The sequence below is a fragment of the Gopherus evgoodei genome, chromosome 1 (genome assembly GCF_007399415.2).
Source record: "Gopherus evgoodei ecotype Sinaloan lineage chromosome 1, rGopEvg1_v1.p, whole genome shotgun sequence".
Lineage (NCBI taxonomy): Eukaryota > Metazoa > Chordata > Testudines > Testudinidae > Gopherus > Gopherus evgoodei.
The window spans coordinates 131,104,461-131,122,924 of record NC_044322.1 but is presented as its reverse complement, the minus strand read 5'-3'; the positions used below and the strand labels follow the sequence as shown (position 1 = coordinate 131,122,924).

Genomic DNA, 18,464 nt, shown 5'->3' with positions numbered 1-18,464 from the left:
CCCATGGGCAGAGGTGGAGGGGAGTTCAGGGGTGCGTTAACCCCCATACTGCAGTGCCTTACTCACAGCAGGGCAGTTCCGGCGGCAGCTCCGCACACCCCTCTTCCTCACCTCCCGAAGCCTCGCCTTCTGGTCAGGTTGGTGATCAGAAGCTGGAGCTGGGCAGTGCAGGGTGGCTGCTGCTCTGACAGGTTTCATGGAGGAGGCAGTGTTGTGGTCCCTCATCTCTTCCTTTTGGTGCCCAGGGCTATGGCTGATCCTCAGCTCCCAGCCCCTTTTGACTGCTTGTGCAACCAGTAAGAGCTGCCTGGGCATGGGGACCTGGTTCTGCAGAGCCTTTGGGGAGCAGTAACCACATGGGGGGGTGGGTCTCCTGGCACAGCCTCTAGCTACCCCTCTCCCTGAGCTCTGCCCTCCACTTGTTTACAGCCCCTAGGATCCCTCTTCCTGCACCCTGAGTGGTTTTCAAAGTTTTTGAGCTGAACCCCTCACCCTTTGAGTTATAATTTTTGGTTGCGCCTCCCCCAACCCAGACAAGCTGGGTGGTCTGCTGAGGTTAGTCGAGGAGTAGAGGTGGCGCTCCCTTTCCGAGCCCTGCTGTGCGGAGCTGTCCCGAGCCCTGCCGGCCCTGCCCCACCGCCACCCCAAATAGAAGTCAAACTACACCTATGCCCGCAGTCCCTGCACAGGGGCCGGAGCCCCAACACCCTTTAGGGCAGAAGCCCAGAGGGGGGCCCCCCAGCGCCTCCAATCCTCACCACCACCACCTGGGCTCTGGAGTTTTTATAACATGTTGGGGTGGGAGGAGAAGGCTCAGAAAGTAAAAGGTTGAGAACCCTGGGTTTAGGAGACAGTATGAGGGAAGTGATGAGTGAGAGAGAAAGTATGAGGGAAGTGGTGAGTGAGATTTGTGCTGGTGATATGATTAATTTATTAAAGTTTGCTATAGAGAAGTAATCAGTTTCTGTCCTAGGCTGGTAGTTACAGCCAACTGCTGACACTGTTCAGTAAACGTGCACTACTGTCCTTTTAAGGAAGGAGATATAAGGAACAGACAGGTGCTTTCTTACCTGACTGATATTAACACACATAATTATAGGCTTTGATTCTCTATTTTGTCCAAGATCTGATTGGGTGGAGCAAAGGGTGGATAAGTGGGGGTATGTTTGCAGGAAGCCGGTTGTTGCTTTCCAATTCAGTGCCACGTGGCCCTGCACAGTTTGGGGCTGTCCCTGTGAACTTATGCCAATGGAGGATGATGCATAGCAGAGCTCTGCTCTGCCATTCCCCTTACCTGTCCCACCCAGGCTCCCCCCCCCACCCTCGAAAAAAAAAATCCCGTCCTCTTTATGTTGGAAGTGAGGCGGGAGACAGGTAGTGAAGCAGCAGAGCTGTCTGGTGGAGAGTTCTCTGCAACAGCAGTTCTCCACTGCTACCTCGGCTGGTTGAAGGCCACTTTGCACTTCTTATGGAGCCAATGTCAGTTAAACCAGGCCAGCCGTAGGTGTTTAACTACTGTGTAGACATACCTAAAAGGGTTTAGTTTTCAATACACATAACTTCCAACAAAGTATTTTGCCTCTCTTATTTCTTTATGAAATGAGTGAAAACAGCATTAAAGAATACCAGACCTTGCTAAACATTGAAATATTTGGCATTTAATATCAATGTGTTAGGCAATGATAAAACATCAATTTTGATATTATCAGGAAAATATTATTTGAGGGATCAGATGGAAAATAAACTCTGTGTCACAATCTCTTGGTTTTCCCATTTTGTCACCACGTTTGTGGCCTGAACAAGGGCTATTTGTCTGACGCTCTAGTCAGCAAAGAGGGGTATGGCATTGGCAGACTACAGAAATCAGATAGATGAAATAGTAAAATTGATATCTTCCTCCTTCTTAAAGAGGGTTTCCTGCCTTTTATTAATAAGATGCACAGGCTAGGGGTCCTGTTGAACTGAGACTGAAAAAGTTGCTCACCAAGGGTGAGTGGAAAACTAGGATGCATAAATTAGCTGAGATTAGCTAGGTCCATTTCTCTCTTCTGTTGACTGGAACTTCTTCCTTCTGGCCTCTTTCCTTTGACTGGTATCAATTTCAATTATCTCACACACCCTGCGTTCAGCCTCTGTTCTCTTTATCCAGTGGGCAGAATAGTGGATACACTTACTTGCCCAGATAGCATTTCTGTTTATACTGGGCTTCTGGGCAATAGGGCTTTTCTCCAGCCTAGCCCTTTTTTATAGGTTAAGATGTAGGAAAAGTGCTCTTTTATTAGAGTAAAGCACATATTACATTGTCTGATTTTAATGAAATTTTGCATGTATGAAATCGTATGAACTAGAGAACACTATTTGAGCTCTCTAGCCTTTCTTTACATTTTTTAAATTAACTTTTTCATCATTCTGTTTCTGTTGCAGTAATGAAAAATTATGTGAGCTCTCCAATGGGCAAAATAATACAATAGAACCTCAGAGTTATGAACACCAGAGTTACGAACTGACCGGTCAAGCACACACCTCATTTGTAACCAGAAGTACGCAGTCAGGCAGCAACAGAGACAAAAAATAAGGCAAATACAGTACAGTACTGTGTTAAGCATAAACTACTAAAAAATAAAGGGAAAGGAGCATTTTTCTTTTTCATAGTAAAGTTTTAAAGCTATATTAAGTTGTAAACTTTTGAAAGAACAACAATAACATTTTGTTCAGAATTACAAACATTTCAGAATTACAAGCAACCTCCATTCCTGAGATGTTCATAACTCTGAGGTTCTACTGTATCTCTTAGGCCTGGTCTACATTGGGGTGGGGGAGGAGGATCGATCTAAGATATGCAACTTCAGCTACGAGAATAGCGTAGCTGAAGTCGACATCTTCGATTGAATTTAAATTACTTACTTTGTGTCCTCGCGGTGCTGAATCGATAGCTGTGGCTCCCCCGTTGACTTTGCTTCCACCTTTCGCACTGCTGGAGTTCAGCAGTTGACGGAAGAGCAATCAGGGATCAATTTATCGTGTGTACACTACACGCAATAAATCAATCCCCGATCTATCGCTAACCTCCCATGTACCCTTAATTCCTGTGGATGTTACCCAAAGACATTTCAGTCTTGTGGATAGAATGTGTTTAATTCAAATGTACTTCTACTGAAATTTCCATTCAACTTTTCTGTCGCTGTAATTCTATATTCTTACCATTAGCAAAAAAATTCCATCTGAGCCAAAACATGAACAAAGAATGTTACAAAGAAAATTCCAACATAGACATATTTGATATCCATAAAAGCAACTTTGTTAGAAAAGTTAGGTGTTTTTTCAAATATGGCTAAGTTAGACAGATCGTAGTTAGGACTCTCTCCCACCCCTGATTTCAGAGCTCTCATGTGGGTTTCTGAATCTGAGGAGAGAGTCCAAAAGTGAGGTGGGCTGTAATTAGTTCTTGGTGAATAATGGATTTTTTCAGTTTGCTGTAAAATTTAAAAAAATAGAATAAAAAAAGTTTCATTTTGTGTTGAACTGAAAATATTTTTTGAAAACTTCCTACAAATCAAAACATTTCAGGAATGTTAAAACAAAACATTTTGACGCCAAAACTTTTCATTTTGACTTTCAGGCTTTTTGATTAAAACAAAGGAAAGGAGGACTAGATTCACAACATGGATTAGTGAAGAAGTGGTGGCTCAGCTCCCTTGTAAGCTTTAGCCCAGTGGTTAGGGCACTCACTTGGGATGTGTGAGGTGCCGAATGTGATTTTCAAAAGTGCCCAAGCAGGTTAGGCACTTAACTTCCACTAGTTTCTGCATCTTTAGGCATATCAATACTAAGTCACTTTTGAAAATGGAACTTAGGCTCCTAAGTCACACTGATGCTTTTAAATATTTTAACTAATATCTCATTATCATAACTTTGAGTGGTTGTGAAAGGGAGATATTCTTTTTGATGGCAAAAGTGAATAATTCTTATTATGAATAGATCCTGTCATACAAAACAATAGCCTATAATACTGAATTCACATAGTGTGTCCATAGTGAAATGTACAGGTGATTTGGAATTGGGAATGCTCTATAGAGACCAGTTTATGTTCGTAATTCCTATCTGATATGTATTTGACCTATGAGAAATAAGTTGGTCTCAGACATCTTAAATTGAAGATTTGTTTCTAGTACAAATCTAGCACAGTTAGCATTAATTCACACATATGTTGCCAATTTATACAGAGAACCTGTAGGGAGACTAAATTTTCCTCTGTCACTTAGGTGAATGCTTAGGTGGGCCAGATTTATGACACATGCAAGGGGTATGGGGAAGTTTTACTGCTGCCAATGGTATATCTCTCTTTTGTGGATAGGAAGGATGCCTTCTGTTTTCAGGGCTGTCAGTCTTTACCTTTTCTCAGCACTGATTTTATAACATGTAACCAAAACAAACAAACAAACAAACATCCCTGTGACCGGATGTCTCCAAATGGTTGATCCAAGTCTTTATTTTTAGTTCATTTATTTATTGCAACAAATTCAGTATTGCATCATGCAGGAAGCTATTAACCAAAGAACTCTAAACTATTTTCTAGACCCACTCTAATGTACAACTGAACACTTGAAATGCATTTCGGTACAACATATTTCTTGAAAACCAGTTTTGAAAACTGGATTGCAGGTTCTTCAAGACACTAGAATCAGAACAGCTCTTTTCACAAAATGGTATAGGAATTCATACAAATACAGTTTTGCTAATCTCAGGCATTCAAAGTCTAAAGTTAGACCGTCTGAAAATCATTTCAAAAGCAAATAAATATTGGGTTCTTTTTATTTGCTTTCTGACAGTTGAGCTTCTAGCATTTTAGGGTTCACATTTCTGAGCTTTGATCTGCAATTATGAGGTTTGGAAACTTCCTTTTTTAAAAAATATATATATTCCCTTTATAACATGACATTAGGACCTGGAACTTTAAGAAAAACACTAGATGTTGCAAGACTTGTCAATAAAGTGGTGAGAGATAGCAGTATATTCAATACTTGCAAGTAAATATGAATTTAATATGTTGTCACAAAAACATATTTACTGTACATAAAGTAATTGTGTTCAGCAGCTTTGGAGAACTGGCCGTTAGTCAGCCCACTGATGGGGTGGGGGTTAGGAGGGGGCAATTGCCCAGGGGTCCAGGCGATTTAAAAAGGCCCAGGGGCCCCTGATGGCCTTTTAAATCGCCCAGGCGGGCTGCAGGGCTCTTAAACACACATGATGTGGTACCGATGGCAGTGAAGGCTGCCAAGCGAGCATGTGGAAGCTCTTGCCATACTGGAAGAACACCCATTGACTGTTCTGCCCTGGGGCCTGGAATTGCTGTCGGTGGGCCTGCCCTTAGTTACATGTAAGATAGACATTATTGGGGTATTTTTACAGGATCAGAATTATGCAAGTCCTGAGGGGTAGGTAGGCTAGGCTCTGTCAAATCTCTTGTGGGTCAGATGCAATATTACCTTTATTCCATTTTAAATTGCTTGCATTTACTGCAGATTGGTTCTCAGAATGTCTTTTATGTGTCCGTTTTGCCTACCCACTTCAGCTGTCATCAGTACTTGTTAATTTTTCCCAGTAACTGCAGAAATTTTGCTTTTGCATCAGTGAGAAAGGAGCCTTTAAATATCTTTTCAGTCTTTGTTTTTATACAGCTGTCTTGAAATATCTCATCTATATTTTTATTGTTTAAGTGAATTTTAAGACGTCACTTTCCATTGAAATGCCCTGATATAAAAACTAACTTCCGCAATGATACATGTCAGTGGATTCCTCGTCTAATGGGTGATATTCATAGAAAATAAACAGCAGACCTTTGGGATTTTTTCTTTCACCTGATATATATCACCCATTTTATATATATATCTCCATCCAAAAGGTATGTTGTTTATTTTCTATGAATATATAAATATATAAAACTTTCTCTTACAATATTTCCCATGTGATGTACACAAGTGAGATGGTGTGGTGTGGAGAAGTAATTCATTTATCTTACCCACATATGCTTTGTCTGTAATGGGACATGAGCAAACATAGACTTCATCAGTTATCTTGTAACTCCTTTTTGGTAAAGTAAGCTCTCATCAATTAATATGCTATGGGTAAAGCATTACACTACAATTATTTATAATTAACATTTTGTGTAATTCAGGTGGACATGGTTTTAATAACTACAGAACCTTTCATACGAAGCATTTTAATTTTCAGGAATGTGAGGTGTTTACCTATAAGTTCGCAGAGGAAATTAGAAAACTGTACTTTGGTGCAGTGACACCAGGTTACGATTTCATGACAAGACTTAGGTACGTATCTTAATGTACTTTTCTAAGTTCAGTTCTATATAAAGCTCGAAAATAGTGAGAAAGTATAGAAGGCTATTTGTACTATGGAAAGCTCAGCTTTCTTCTGTTTCTGAAATATTTATAAGCTGTTCAATAATTAATAGTGAATAATGGTAATCGTTTTCTTTATTATAGGGCAGGTATAGAGTCTTTTCTTCCTTCTAATGCTCATGAGATAGCAGATAATCGTCTCTATGTATCAATCACCAACACTAAAAATGGAAAAAATTATTTGGTTTCAAATTTTGCCTCCAGGGAGGACCTCATTAAGGTAACAAAGTTGCATATCACTTCTGTAAATGAAAATGCATACCTGTCTTCCAAAATCTGTAACATCTTTTTTTTTTAATTAATTGGATTAAATCCTGTTCCTTTTACTCATTTGAGTAATCTCACTGATTTCAGTGGGACGGTGCACGTAACCAAGGCAAGCAAAAATGTAGTGGCACAGCAGCACCACTATAGTTAAGGTTGTGTCACAACTTCTGTTTAAAGGTCAATGTTTTGAAGTCTTCTAAAATCAACATGCTTAATCAGATTCTGTTCAAATGTGGTGTGCCTCATGATGGTGCAGGATAAGGCTAGTTACCCAAATTTGGGCTAGAAGTTCCAGAGATACAAACCCTGAAAAAAACTAGCCATTTTTCAAAAAGTTTCCAGGTACTATGTTTTTGTACAGAGCAGGAGCTCAGACTCTTGATGTGATGCAGATCAAATGGTCGGTCTGTCTGAGTTTTACCCAAAGTTGTGCACAGCACCCACTTAATCTTTGTGAGACCCAAACTGAAAACAGTATTTAAGAAAATGTACATTATTTATGGAATGCATGCAATGATACAGAAAAATACCTACAAGATTTACATTCCTGCCATTTACTCAACTCTAGTACATAAGAATGGCCGTATTGGGTCAGACTAATGGTCCATCTAACACAGTATCAAGTCTCTGTCAGTGGCCAGTGCCAGATGCTTCAGAGGGAATGAACAGAACAGAGCAATTTATCAAGTGATCCATCTCCTGTCATCCAGTGCTATCTTCTGGCAGTCAGAGGTTTAGGGACACCCAGAACATGGGGTTGCATCCCTGCACATATTGGCTAATAGCCATTGAGGAACATATCCTCCATGAATTTACCTAATTCTTTTTTGAACCCAATTATAGTTTTGGCCTTCACAACAACCCATGGCAATGACTTACACAGGTTGACTGTGCATTATGGGAACAAGTTTGTTTTAAACCTGATGCCTCTTAGTTTCATCAGGTGACCCCTAGTTTATGTGTTTTGTAAAGGCATAAATAATAGTTTCCTGTTCACTGTCTTCATACCATTCATGATTTTATACGCATCAAATATATCACTCCTTAATCTTCTTTTTTCTAAAATGAACAGTAACAGTCTTTTTAATCTCTACTTGTATGGAGCTGCTCCATATCCCTAATGATTTCTGTTGCCCTTCTCTGTAGTTTTTCAAATTTTAATATATCTTTTTGGAGATGGGACAACCATAAGTGCACTCATTATTTAGGTGTGGACATACCATGAATTTCTATAGTAGCATTATGATATTTCTGTTTTATTATTTATCACTTTCTCATGGTTCCTAGCAAGTTTAGGTTTTTTGACTAGTGCTGCATATTGAGCGGGTGTTTTCAGAGAACTATTCACAGTGACCGACAAGATCTTTCTTGAGTAGTAACAGCTAATTTAGAGCCGATAATTTTGTATGGGTGGAGGTTCTGTTTGCTCCTCCTTGGTCCTCTTCCTCCTCCTGATCCCGCTACTAGCTAATTGTGATACTCAGAGTATAGGTAAGAGGCTTGGCCCATCAGGTGAGGAAGTGCCTGCCAATGGAAGGGAAGCTCTCTAATATTTCAGAAATACGAGAATAGGGGAAAAAAGTAATTTTCCTGGCAAGTGGCAGGGTCCCATCAGTGTACGCAAAGGACCTGGTGATTGTGAAGGGGTTCACTTGCTGCTCGAGTGCTTTCTTTTGGCCAGGCATGGTACAGCAGCTCTTTCCCCATATGGTACCCCTTCCTGGCAGTCGCTCTGTCAGTGTAGTGGTCTCTGTTCCCACAATTTGGCCTTCCAGTTAGGTCAAGCTTTACTCTACCCTGTCTCGGTTAACAGAATCCAACCTAACTGTAGTCCAGTGACTTTGCAACCAGTTGCTATCTGTTTCTGGACTCTCTGTTCTTTATGCCCCTTACCTCAAGGGCTTTCACCCCAACTTCCTCAATGGCTGGTGGAGGAGCCCTCCCTCTTCTCTAGGCTCCAGTTCACAACCAAAGTCTACTCCCTCAGACTCCTTAGTGCTTCCCTGCACTCTTCTATCCCCTGGAGAGTGATTGCAGACTCTCTTCCTGTAGCCCTCTTCTGGTACAAATTTCCTGGCTTTATAATCACCACCCAGCCCCTCCCGTGCTGGGTTTCATCATCAGTTAAGCCAGGCTGTCTCTCTCAGAAGTTACTGCCAGATATGTTAGTTAGCCTCGGGCCGACAGTAACCCCTTCAGGGCCTGTGTGGGGTACAGCCCCATCACAGAGACTTAACAACCCATCAGTGAGTGTAGTGGTTTAGTAAGCTACCAGGCGGGTCTTAGAAATTCACTCTACCCAGAAATCTAAAACACTGTATTGAATTCCTGCTCCATAAAACATTTCCATTAGGGCTGTCAATTAATTGCAGTTAACTCATGCCATTGACTCAAAAAAATTAATTCCGATAAAAAAAGTAATTGTGATTAATTTCACTGTTAACCAATAGAATACCAGTTGAAATTTATTAAATATTTTTTGATGTTTTTCTGCATTTTCAAGTATATATTACAACACGATGCAAAGTGTACAGTGCTCACTTCATATTATTTTTATTACAAATATTTGCACTGCAAAAATGATAAACAAAAGAAATAGTATTTTTCAGTTCGCCTCATACAAGTACTGTAGTGCAGTCTCTTTATCAAGAAAGTGTAACTTACAAATCTAGAGATTTTGTTACATAACTGCACTCAAAACCAAAACAGTGTATAACTTTAGAGCCTACAAGTCCACACAGTCCTACTTCTTGTTCAGGCTAATCTCTAAGACAAAGGAGTTTGTTTACATTTATGGGAGATACTGCTGCCTTCTTTTTGTTTACAATGCCACCTGAAAGTGAGAACAGGCATTCGCATGGTACTTTTGTAGCCGACATTGCAAGGTATTTACATGCCAGATATGCTAAATATTCATATGCCCTTTCATGCTTCAGCCACCATTCCAGAGGACATGTGTCCATACTGATGATGCTCGTTAAAAAAATAATGCATTAATTAAATTTGTGACTGAACTCCTTGGGGGAAAATTGTATGTCCACTGCTCTGTTTTACCCGCATTCTGCCCTATATTTCATGTCATAGCTGTCTCGGATGATGACCCAGCACGTTTGTTTTAAGAACACTTTCACAGCAAATTTGACAAAACGGAAAGAAAGGTACCAATGTGAGATTTCTAAGAATATCTACAGCACTCGACCCAAGTTTTAATAATCTGAGGTGTCGACCAAAATCTGGGAGGGACGAGGTATGGAGCATGCTTTTAGAAGTCTTAAAAGAGCATCACTCAGATGCGGAAACTACAGTACCCGAACCACCAAAAAAGAAAATCAGCCTTCTGCTGGTGGCATCTGACTCAGATAATGAAAATGAACATGCGTTGGTCCGCACTGCTTTGGATCGTTATCGAGCAGAACACGTTACCAGCGTGGACGCATGTCTTCTGGAACGGTGGTTAAAACATGAAGGGACATATGACTGTTTAGCATATCTGGCACGTAAATATCTTGCAGTGCTGGCTACAACAGTGCCATGAGAATGCCTGTTCTCGCTTTCAGGTGACATTGTAAACAAGAAGCAGGCAGCATTATCTCCTGCGAATTGTAATCAAACTTTTTGTCTGAGCTATTGGCTGAAGTAGGTCTGAGTGAACTTGTAGGTTCTAAAGTTTTACATTGTTTTATTTCTGAATGCAGTTATTTTTTGTACATAATTCTACATTTGTAAGTTCAACTTTTATGATAAAGACATAGGTGAATTGAAAGATACTATTTCTATTGTTTTTTACAGTACAAATATTTGTAATAAAAAATAAATGTAAAGTGAGCAGCGTACACTTTGTATTCTGTGTTGTAATTGAAATCAGTATATTTGAAAAGTAGAAAACATCCAAAATATTTAAATAAATGGTATTCTATTATTGTTTAACAGCGTGATTAATTTGAATTAATTTTTTTAATCACAGTGATTAATTGCGATTAACTTTTTTAATCATTTGACAGCCCTAATTTTCATACATCACCTTCCAGGAGTGGAACAAAAACAAGGACCACAATTAACAAACTTTTGGATTAGAATGCAGACTGTTACTGGTGGCAGAGTAGATTCATATCAACTCCCCCTCCCCAGCCTGGAAATAGAAAATCCAGGGTGAGGCATGGCAAAAGAATGCCTGCTGCATGAAGAATCATGGCCTTCCAAGGAGAAAACAGGATGAAAAAGTACTTAAAGTAGATATTGTTATTGCTATATGGGACAATAATTTGCTACCCAAAGCATACATCTGTAGCATTGGCATTGCCAATACAACAAAAAGTGTAATTGCAAAAATATTCAGCACTCATGCCTGTTAGTCTTTAAGGTTTTGGAAGCTTTAATTGAAAGCCAAGTTTGAAAAAAAAAAAAAAATTCTCCTCTTGTCATCCCTTTTTGAAAGCCAATAGCAGATGGGTGGGAGTTGGTGCTATGCAAATCTCTTACGTAACGCCCTCAACCTAGGGTATAAACAACATGGAATGTAACATTCTCCTCCATAGCAATAATGTTACTGGTCCTAACCTGGAAATCCTACCCTAACAAACCAAAGATTTAACCATGTGGCAATAATAATAAAAAAAACAGGGTTGACTCTTACTGTGCTGCGTATTGGTTCCCTGGGCCTGCTCTGCTTACTCTCCAGGCTGGTCCTTGGGTTCATCCCTAAATACAGTAGGTCCTCATAAAATTGGCCCAAAACGTTTCCTTAACCCATCCTGGTGGGTAGGCTGAGTCAGTGCTTGAAACTTCACAGCATGCTCTTGGAACTGAGAGTACCCTGTGGTCCCAGCTGCCACTGCACCCACCTCTCTGTCCTCCAGCTTCACAATGAGACCCTCTGGAGGCAGGAATATGTTGTGTGAGATGGAGGGCTTTGACCTGGGGGGTGTGGTAAGCATCCTATCAAACTATTCATAGCAGGGAGATCTTTTGGGCTTGTCACCAGACCTGCTCTTTGAGTTCTTGGCCTTGCAGTACAGGATCTTCAGATGCTTGATCCATTCACTGCACTGCACTGCAGTCAGATGGATGCCCTGCTCCACCAGCTTGTGAGATTTTCTTATAAAAATGTATATTCCAAGAGCTCATGTGAAAGTTGTTCTCCTGGATATACTCACAACAGATGTTGACTGTCAGCATTCTAGGGCACTACACATTTTCAACTGGTGGGGCAAGGCTGAGCTGGAAGTTGAGCAGTCCTTGTGGAAAAAGAAGGGTTGAACACCGAAAAAGGATATATAAACAACTGGTAGTGTCCAGTCTGTAGAGGAAACACTGGGAAGGGAAGGAAGTGAGGAGGCTGAAGGGTCAGAAGATATACGGACAGTGAATTTTGGGAATGATGGTGGAGGACTGTGTAAACTGGTCACCTCACAATTGGTACATTCAGACCACAAAGTATACAAATAGAGGGTGGATCACAGGTCAACACATATTGTTACCCAGGCCCCAAGCTGAGCAGGCTAGCTCAATTTCAGTACGCTCCTGGGCACACGTACAAGGGTGTTGAATTTGGATGATAGTGGGGTAGGGATAAAAGTCCACAGCTCGATATTTAAGTCAGGTTATTGGAGGTGTGGTGATGGGAACAGTAGTGAATGTATACTAGGGAGTAAAGACTTAAGGGAGATGTGTACCCAGCTTGCAGTGGGTGGCCTGGATATAATGGGAAGGAGGCTTGTTTGGAAGAGGAAATGTGAATAGATCAGGGGCGAGATTAGGGGGAGGGAGTTGAAGTAGGGTTGGGTTGGGGGCTGGGGAAGGATAGGGGGGACTGACTAGCTCAGTATGCAAATTGTGGGGCGTGATATTTACAGTTGCCTAAATGGCTGCTAGCTACTACCAACAACATATCTTTTCCTGTTCAGAAAACTAGGAAATTCAGTAGCAAAAACTAATACACATACTTTTGCTTTGCTAGCATCGCAGAAGGTGAAAGCTACATTTGTCACTCCTTCTTCAACCCATTTACTTTCACCTACCTGATTTTTTCTAGCATTATTAAAGCACATGCACAAAAAGTTATCTACACCATCTTCCTTTTGGTCCCCTGGAGCTGTCAGTAGCCAAGGGGAAATATTTGCATATACTTCAGGTGCAATAAATGTGTTAGTTTTACCTGCACTAAATGGTAGAGACAGTAGTTGTGCCTGCTTGGTCAAGGTGTGTTTCTGGGACATGAGAATGTGTGGATTACTTTGAGTCATCTGTGATTTTGATATGAAATCTACGCATGCACCCTCTGATGTGAGCAAAGGAAAGATCTGCATGTGTACCTTCAGGATCCAGTATGCATCATTTCAGTGTAGAATTGCCTATGTTATATAATTAGTAGGACAAGGGTCTTACTACAAAGGATATTGTCAGTGGTGAGCTGGGATAGAAGAGCAGTCTAAGCATTTATTATCTGCATGCACTCTGGGTGAAGTGTGTAGTCTGTCCAACATAGCTGTACTGAACTCTAGAGGCAGTAGTGAGATGTGTTTGCGAGATCTGTGGATTACTTTGAGGGATGTGACAGAGTTGTGTTTGTGATATGAGAAGGTCTATGTTTTGCACCCTCTTGTGTCTGAGAAAAGAGAAGAGGTGCATGTATACTTTCAAGGTGCAGTAAATCTCATTTCCATACAGAATTAGGTAGATTATGTCACTAGCAGGGCATGAGGCTTTTATTACAAAAGATATTGTCAGCAATGAAAGGAATATGAGAGGATTGTAATAGTGAAAATGTAATTTTTATACGTACTCACAAGTTGGATCTTGTGAGTACGTATAAAAGAATTGTAAAAGGCATTGTAAATTGTAGACATGTGGATTCCTTCTAGGGTGTTGGCTAAGTATGCGAGGGTACCCCAGAATCTGGAACCGCCTATATATAATAGTGCCAATAGTATGAGGATGTGTTATGTGCATATTGAGGTAATATGCTCAAAGAGGATGGAGGGAAAGTGGTGTGGGCAACCTTTTATTTTTCCTTTTTGTCCTTTAATAGTGATAGATGGAATCATGTGGATGAGTGAAGGGCTTCAAAGGAGGTGAAGAACTCTTGTGGAGTTGGCAGAGTAAAGTTTTGTGTGTTAATGGGGTATATTAGGACACTGCTGAAAGAGGGCAGAGTTAAGTTTGCCTGGGAAACTTTCACTGCATTTCCTGGTTTTCAGAAATCTGCGTTTTGCTCAACTCGGCATTATGCTAGGGGATAACATGCCACCAAGCAACTTTAACTCTGTGTTCACATAGGCTTTTGCTATTGAATTTGGCCCTGTGTTTCTGTAAATTTTGCTAAAAAGAATTCCTTAAACGTATGTATATCCCTTTACTTTCTTCTTAAATATTTGTTTCACGATTTTCTCTTATTCACTGGAACCCACTTAAAAAAAAGAGAGCATATGGTTACCAGTGTTGAAGGTAGATCAGGATAGTAAAGGGAGTTCACTATGTTTGGTCACTGCCTTCATGGGTGTTGGTGTCAGAGTAGCATTGTATCATCTCATGGTAACAGGGCAGAATAAGAGGAAGGGAAGGACATATCTAAAGGAAATTCTTGTGTTCAAACAGACCTATATACCGCCAAAAAAAATGTGCATGTGTATGTCGAGCTCAGAGAGACCACATCTCTGGTGCTTTCCAACATTTTTTTCTAAGGCTTGGTCTACACTACGCGTTTAAACCGATTTTAGCAGCGTTAAACCGATTTAACACTGTACTCGTCCACACTACGAGGCCCTTTATATCGATATAAAGGGCTCTTTAAATCGGTTTCTGTACTCGTCCCCGACGAGAGGAGTAGCGCTAAAATCGGTATTACCATATCGGATTAGGGTTAGTGTGGCTGCAAATCGACGGTATTGGCCTCCAGGTGGTATCCCACAGTGCACCACTGTGACCACTCTGGACAGCAATCTCAGCTCGGATGCAGTGGCCAGGTAAACAGGAAAAGCCCCGTGAAATTTTGACTTTCTTTTCCTGTTTGCCCAGCGTGGAGCTCTGATCAGCATGGGTGGCAGTGCAGTCCCAAATCCAAAAAGAGCTCCAGCATGGACCGTACGGGAGATACTGAATCTGATCGCTGTATGGGGAGACAAATCTGTTCTATCAAAGCTCTGTTACAGAAGACGAAATGCCAAAGCGTTTGAAAAGAAAATCTCCAGGCTACACAGTGCTGCGTGACAAGCCTAACGGGAAGCCAGAGACTCAAACGGACGCTCATGGAGGTAGGGAGGTGGTACTGAGGACTCCAGCTATCCCACAGTCCCCAGCAGTCTCCGAAAAGTACTTGCATTCTTGGCTGAGCTCCCAATGCCTGTAGGTTCAAACACATTGTCCGGTGTGGTTCAGGGAATAGCTCGTCAATTTACTCTCTCCCCCCCCCCCACATGAAAGAAAAGGGAAATAAATCATTTCTTGACTTTTTTCAGTGTCACCCTATGTCTACTGAATGCTGCTGGTAGACGCGATGCTGCAGCAGTGAAGAGCAGTATCCACTCCTCTCCCCTCCCCGGTGGCAGACAGTGCATTAGGACTGGTAACCGTCCTTCTTATCAACCCGTGAGTGCTCCTGGCTGGCTTCAGGTGAGGCTGGCCAGGGGCGCCTGGGTGAAAATAGGAATGACTCCCGGTCATTCCCAGTAGATGGTACAGAACAGCTGGTAACCGTCTTCATCATAGCAACTGGGGGCTGAGCTTCAACCAGCCCCCTCCCTTTCATGTGAAAAGAAAAGATTCTGTACTGCCTGGACTATCATAGCACCGGGAGGCTGCCTTCCCCTCATTTTATGTCACTAAAAACTCTGTGTTTTTTATTCCTGCATTCTTTATTACTTCATGACACAAATGGGGGGGACACTGCCATGGTAGCCCAGGAAGGTTGGGGGAGGAGGGAAGCAACGGGTGGCGTTGTTGCAGGGGCACCCCCTGTGAATGGCATGTAGCTCATCATTTCTGCGGGATCTGACACAGAGCAGCTGTGCTCTCTGATACACTGCTTCTCTAGTACATTTGCCCAATATTCTAGGCAGGACTGACTCTATTTTTAGAAACCATAAAGGAGGGATTGACTCGGGGAGTCATTCCCAGTTTTGCTTTTGCGCCCCCGGCCGATCTCAGCCAGGGGCACCCATGATAGCAGCAGACAGCACAGAAGGACAGATAACCGTCGTCTCATTGCCAAATTACCCTGGCAGCAGACGGTACAGAACGACTGGTAAGCATCTCTGCTATCATGCAAAAGCACATGAATGCTGCTGTGTAGCGCTGGAGTATCGCCTCTGTCCGCGGCATCCAGTACACACACGGTGACTGTAAAAAAAAAAAAAAAAAAAAAAAAAGAAGCTGAATGGGCTCCATGGTTGCCGTGCTATGGCGTCTTCCAGGGCAATCCAGGGGAAAAGGGCGCGAAATGATTGTCTGCCGTTGCTTTCCCGGAGGAAGGAATGACTGACGACATTTACCCAGAACCACCCGCGACAATGATTTTTGCCCCATCAGCCACTGGGCTCTCAACCCAGAATTCTAAGGGGCGGGGGAGACTGCGGGAACTATGGGATAGCTATGGAATAGCTACCCACAGTGCAACGCTCCGGAAATCGACGCTAGCCTCGGACCATGGACGCACACCGCCGAATTAATGTGCTTAGTGTGGCCGCGTGTACTCGACTTTATACAGTCTGTTTTATAAAACCGGTTTATGTAAAATTGGAATAATCCCGTAGTGTAGATGTACCCTAAATGCCATCATGTAGACTTGGTCATGATTGTGAATGTGTGCTGATCTGAAAAAAAATAGGAATGAGGATTCTTGGGGTAGCTGGGGAAGGGGTTCTTCCCCAAAACCTCTTAAAATATTGGATGCAATATTTTAGGCAATATTTGGAAAAAAATTATTCAAAATCAATAGGGAGTGGATGGGCCAACCAGTGGCATGTGTTGGGGGATTCCTTCTTTCCCTGTCTTCCTGAGCATCTGTTAGAGTCAACTGGAGCTGCTGGATGTTCAGCACTTAAAAATCCAGCTACTTGTTTAGATCTTGAAGTACGAATTTAAGTTCCAGTTTTCAAAATCTTGCTAAATCTGTCAGTATTCAAAATTGGTGGACTATTTTTGTTGAAGAAGAAAGCAGAGAACTTCAGCTGTCTGAAACTGAATCTGAGCATGAAAGAGATGGTGCATATGGGCAAAGGAAAATATTTTGATGAGTTTGCTGCCAGTCTACAGTCTTCTTTGGCTGAAGGTTCATATCTACAGTTGGTCAATTCAGTCTATAGTCCAGGAATACTCTTGGATTCCTCAGTGACTCTGAGCTCTCACATAGCAGCAGCCACAAGTAATGCTTTCTGTCACTTCTGGTTGGCTTGGAGTCTCCATTATTCTGGTGGGAAACAGCTGGCCTCAGTTATTGATGCCTTCCTTATCTCTCAGCTAGACTACAGCAATGCAGTATAGTTGGGTGTAAAGCCTTCAGCACTTAGGAAACCCCAACTAGTACAAAACGGTATGGGGCATCTTCTCAGCCTACAGTGAGCATATCAGATGTGTCAGCCACTCTCTTCACTGGATTCTCATAGAATTTTGTGTCAAGTTCAGGGTTTCAGTCCTTCTCCTCAAAGCACTCCATGGTCTGGGCCTGGGATATAAAAAAGATTGTGGTCAATAGCTCCATTCCTATGGCACAATGTAACTCTTGACAGTAAGAGTGAAGTTCGTCTGTGCAGGAAGTAGAACTTTCTTGGGTGACAATTGCATTCTAGGACTGGAATGAAGACTAAGGAACATCACAGACTTCACCACTTTCTGCTGCAAGTGCAAGGCACATTTCCTTTAATTTGTATTCTCTAATATAAACACATAGCAACAAGTATCTTAAAAAAAAAAACCCCAAAAAACCCCTACCAAAACAAGACACTCCACTGCACTTGTTTCTACCCCTGAAGAGCGAATGAGAGACCGGAACATGACAATTGTGTAGTCACATTGCTTAGTGCACTGCTGGAGAGAACTCGGATACTATGGTGATGAGTGCACTATAAAAACCTATGTAGAATAGAGTAGAATAGTTATGTCCTTTGTTCTGGAGAGAGGACAGGTGAACAGCAATCTGTAGTGAATGCATGTTCTCTATTACAGTACCCAATGCTGAAAAGTGTAGAGTCATTTCTCTAGATGTGTGCTGCATTGCAGTGTATTGCTCTAAGCTAGAAAACTACAAACTGTTGCCGTGGGAACTGCTCTGCTCTTGTCATTTTTGACTAGTTATATGCTTGTGTGTCCATAACAGTTGCCCCTGATGATTGTAACCACTGTTAGCAGTGAAAAGGGTTGTAATGGTAAAACATCAATAATTACAAAGAATTGCTTAGTGGAATACAAAGGTATTATTTTTGGCTGCTTTCTTAAATTGAGTTGTACATATGAATGTAATCTTTGTGTATCACTTTTACGAGAGCCAAAATCCAGTTGGTTATGAAGTCTAAACTAATGTAAGTCCAAATAGTAACTTATCGCTGTCATTCTGCGATAGCCCAGCACACAGAAATAAAAGAAAAAGTATTCATTTAGGTGGATGGTATACATACGTGAATTTTTAGGCTATTATTAAAGTGCAATTCCTGTCCCACTCAGAACAAAAAAGATATATTAGAAAGAAAAACACTGTGCCAAAGTATCTGCTAAAGGCCTGTCTTTCGCCAGTTGTAGCTTCACTTTTCAGTATATAACCATGAATAACGCAGTTTGTTTACAATCTACATA

General features: G+C 41.6%; 1 protein-coding gene across 3 annotated transcripts in view; it reads left to right on the top strand.

Moving 5' to 3' along the window:
* PNPLA4 (patatin like phospholipase domain containing 4) overlaps positions 1-18,464 on the top strand; it is a 48,950-nt gene that overhangs the window by 13,878 nt on the left and 16,608 nt on the right. For all 3 annotated transcript variants that reach the window (XM_030572353.1, XM_030572345.1, XM_030572336.1), the window contains 2 exons: positions 6,232-6,326; positions 6,501-6,636. In XM_030572353.1, coding sequence (XP_030428213.1) covers positions 6,313-6,326; positions 6,501-6,636 — 150 coding nt within the window. In that variant the 5' untranslated portion in view covers positions 6,232-6,312. The remainder of the gene's footprint in view (positions 1-6,231; positions 6,327-6,500; positions 6,637-18,464) is intronic.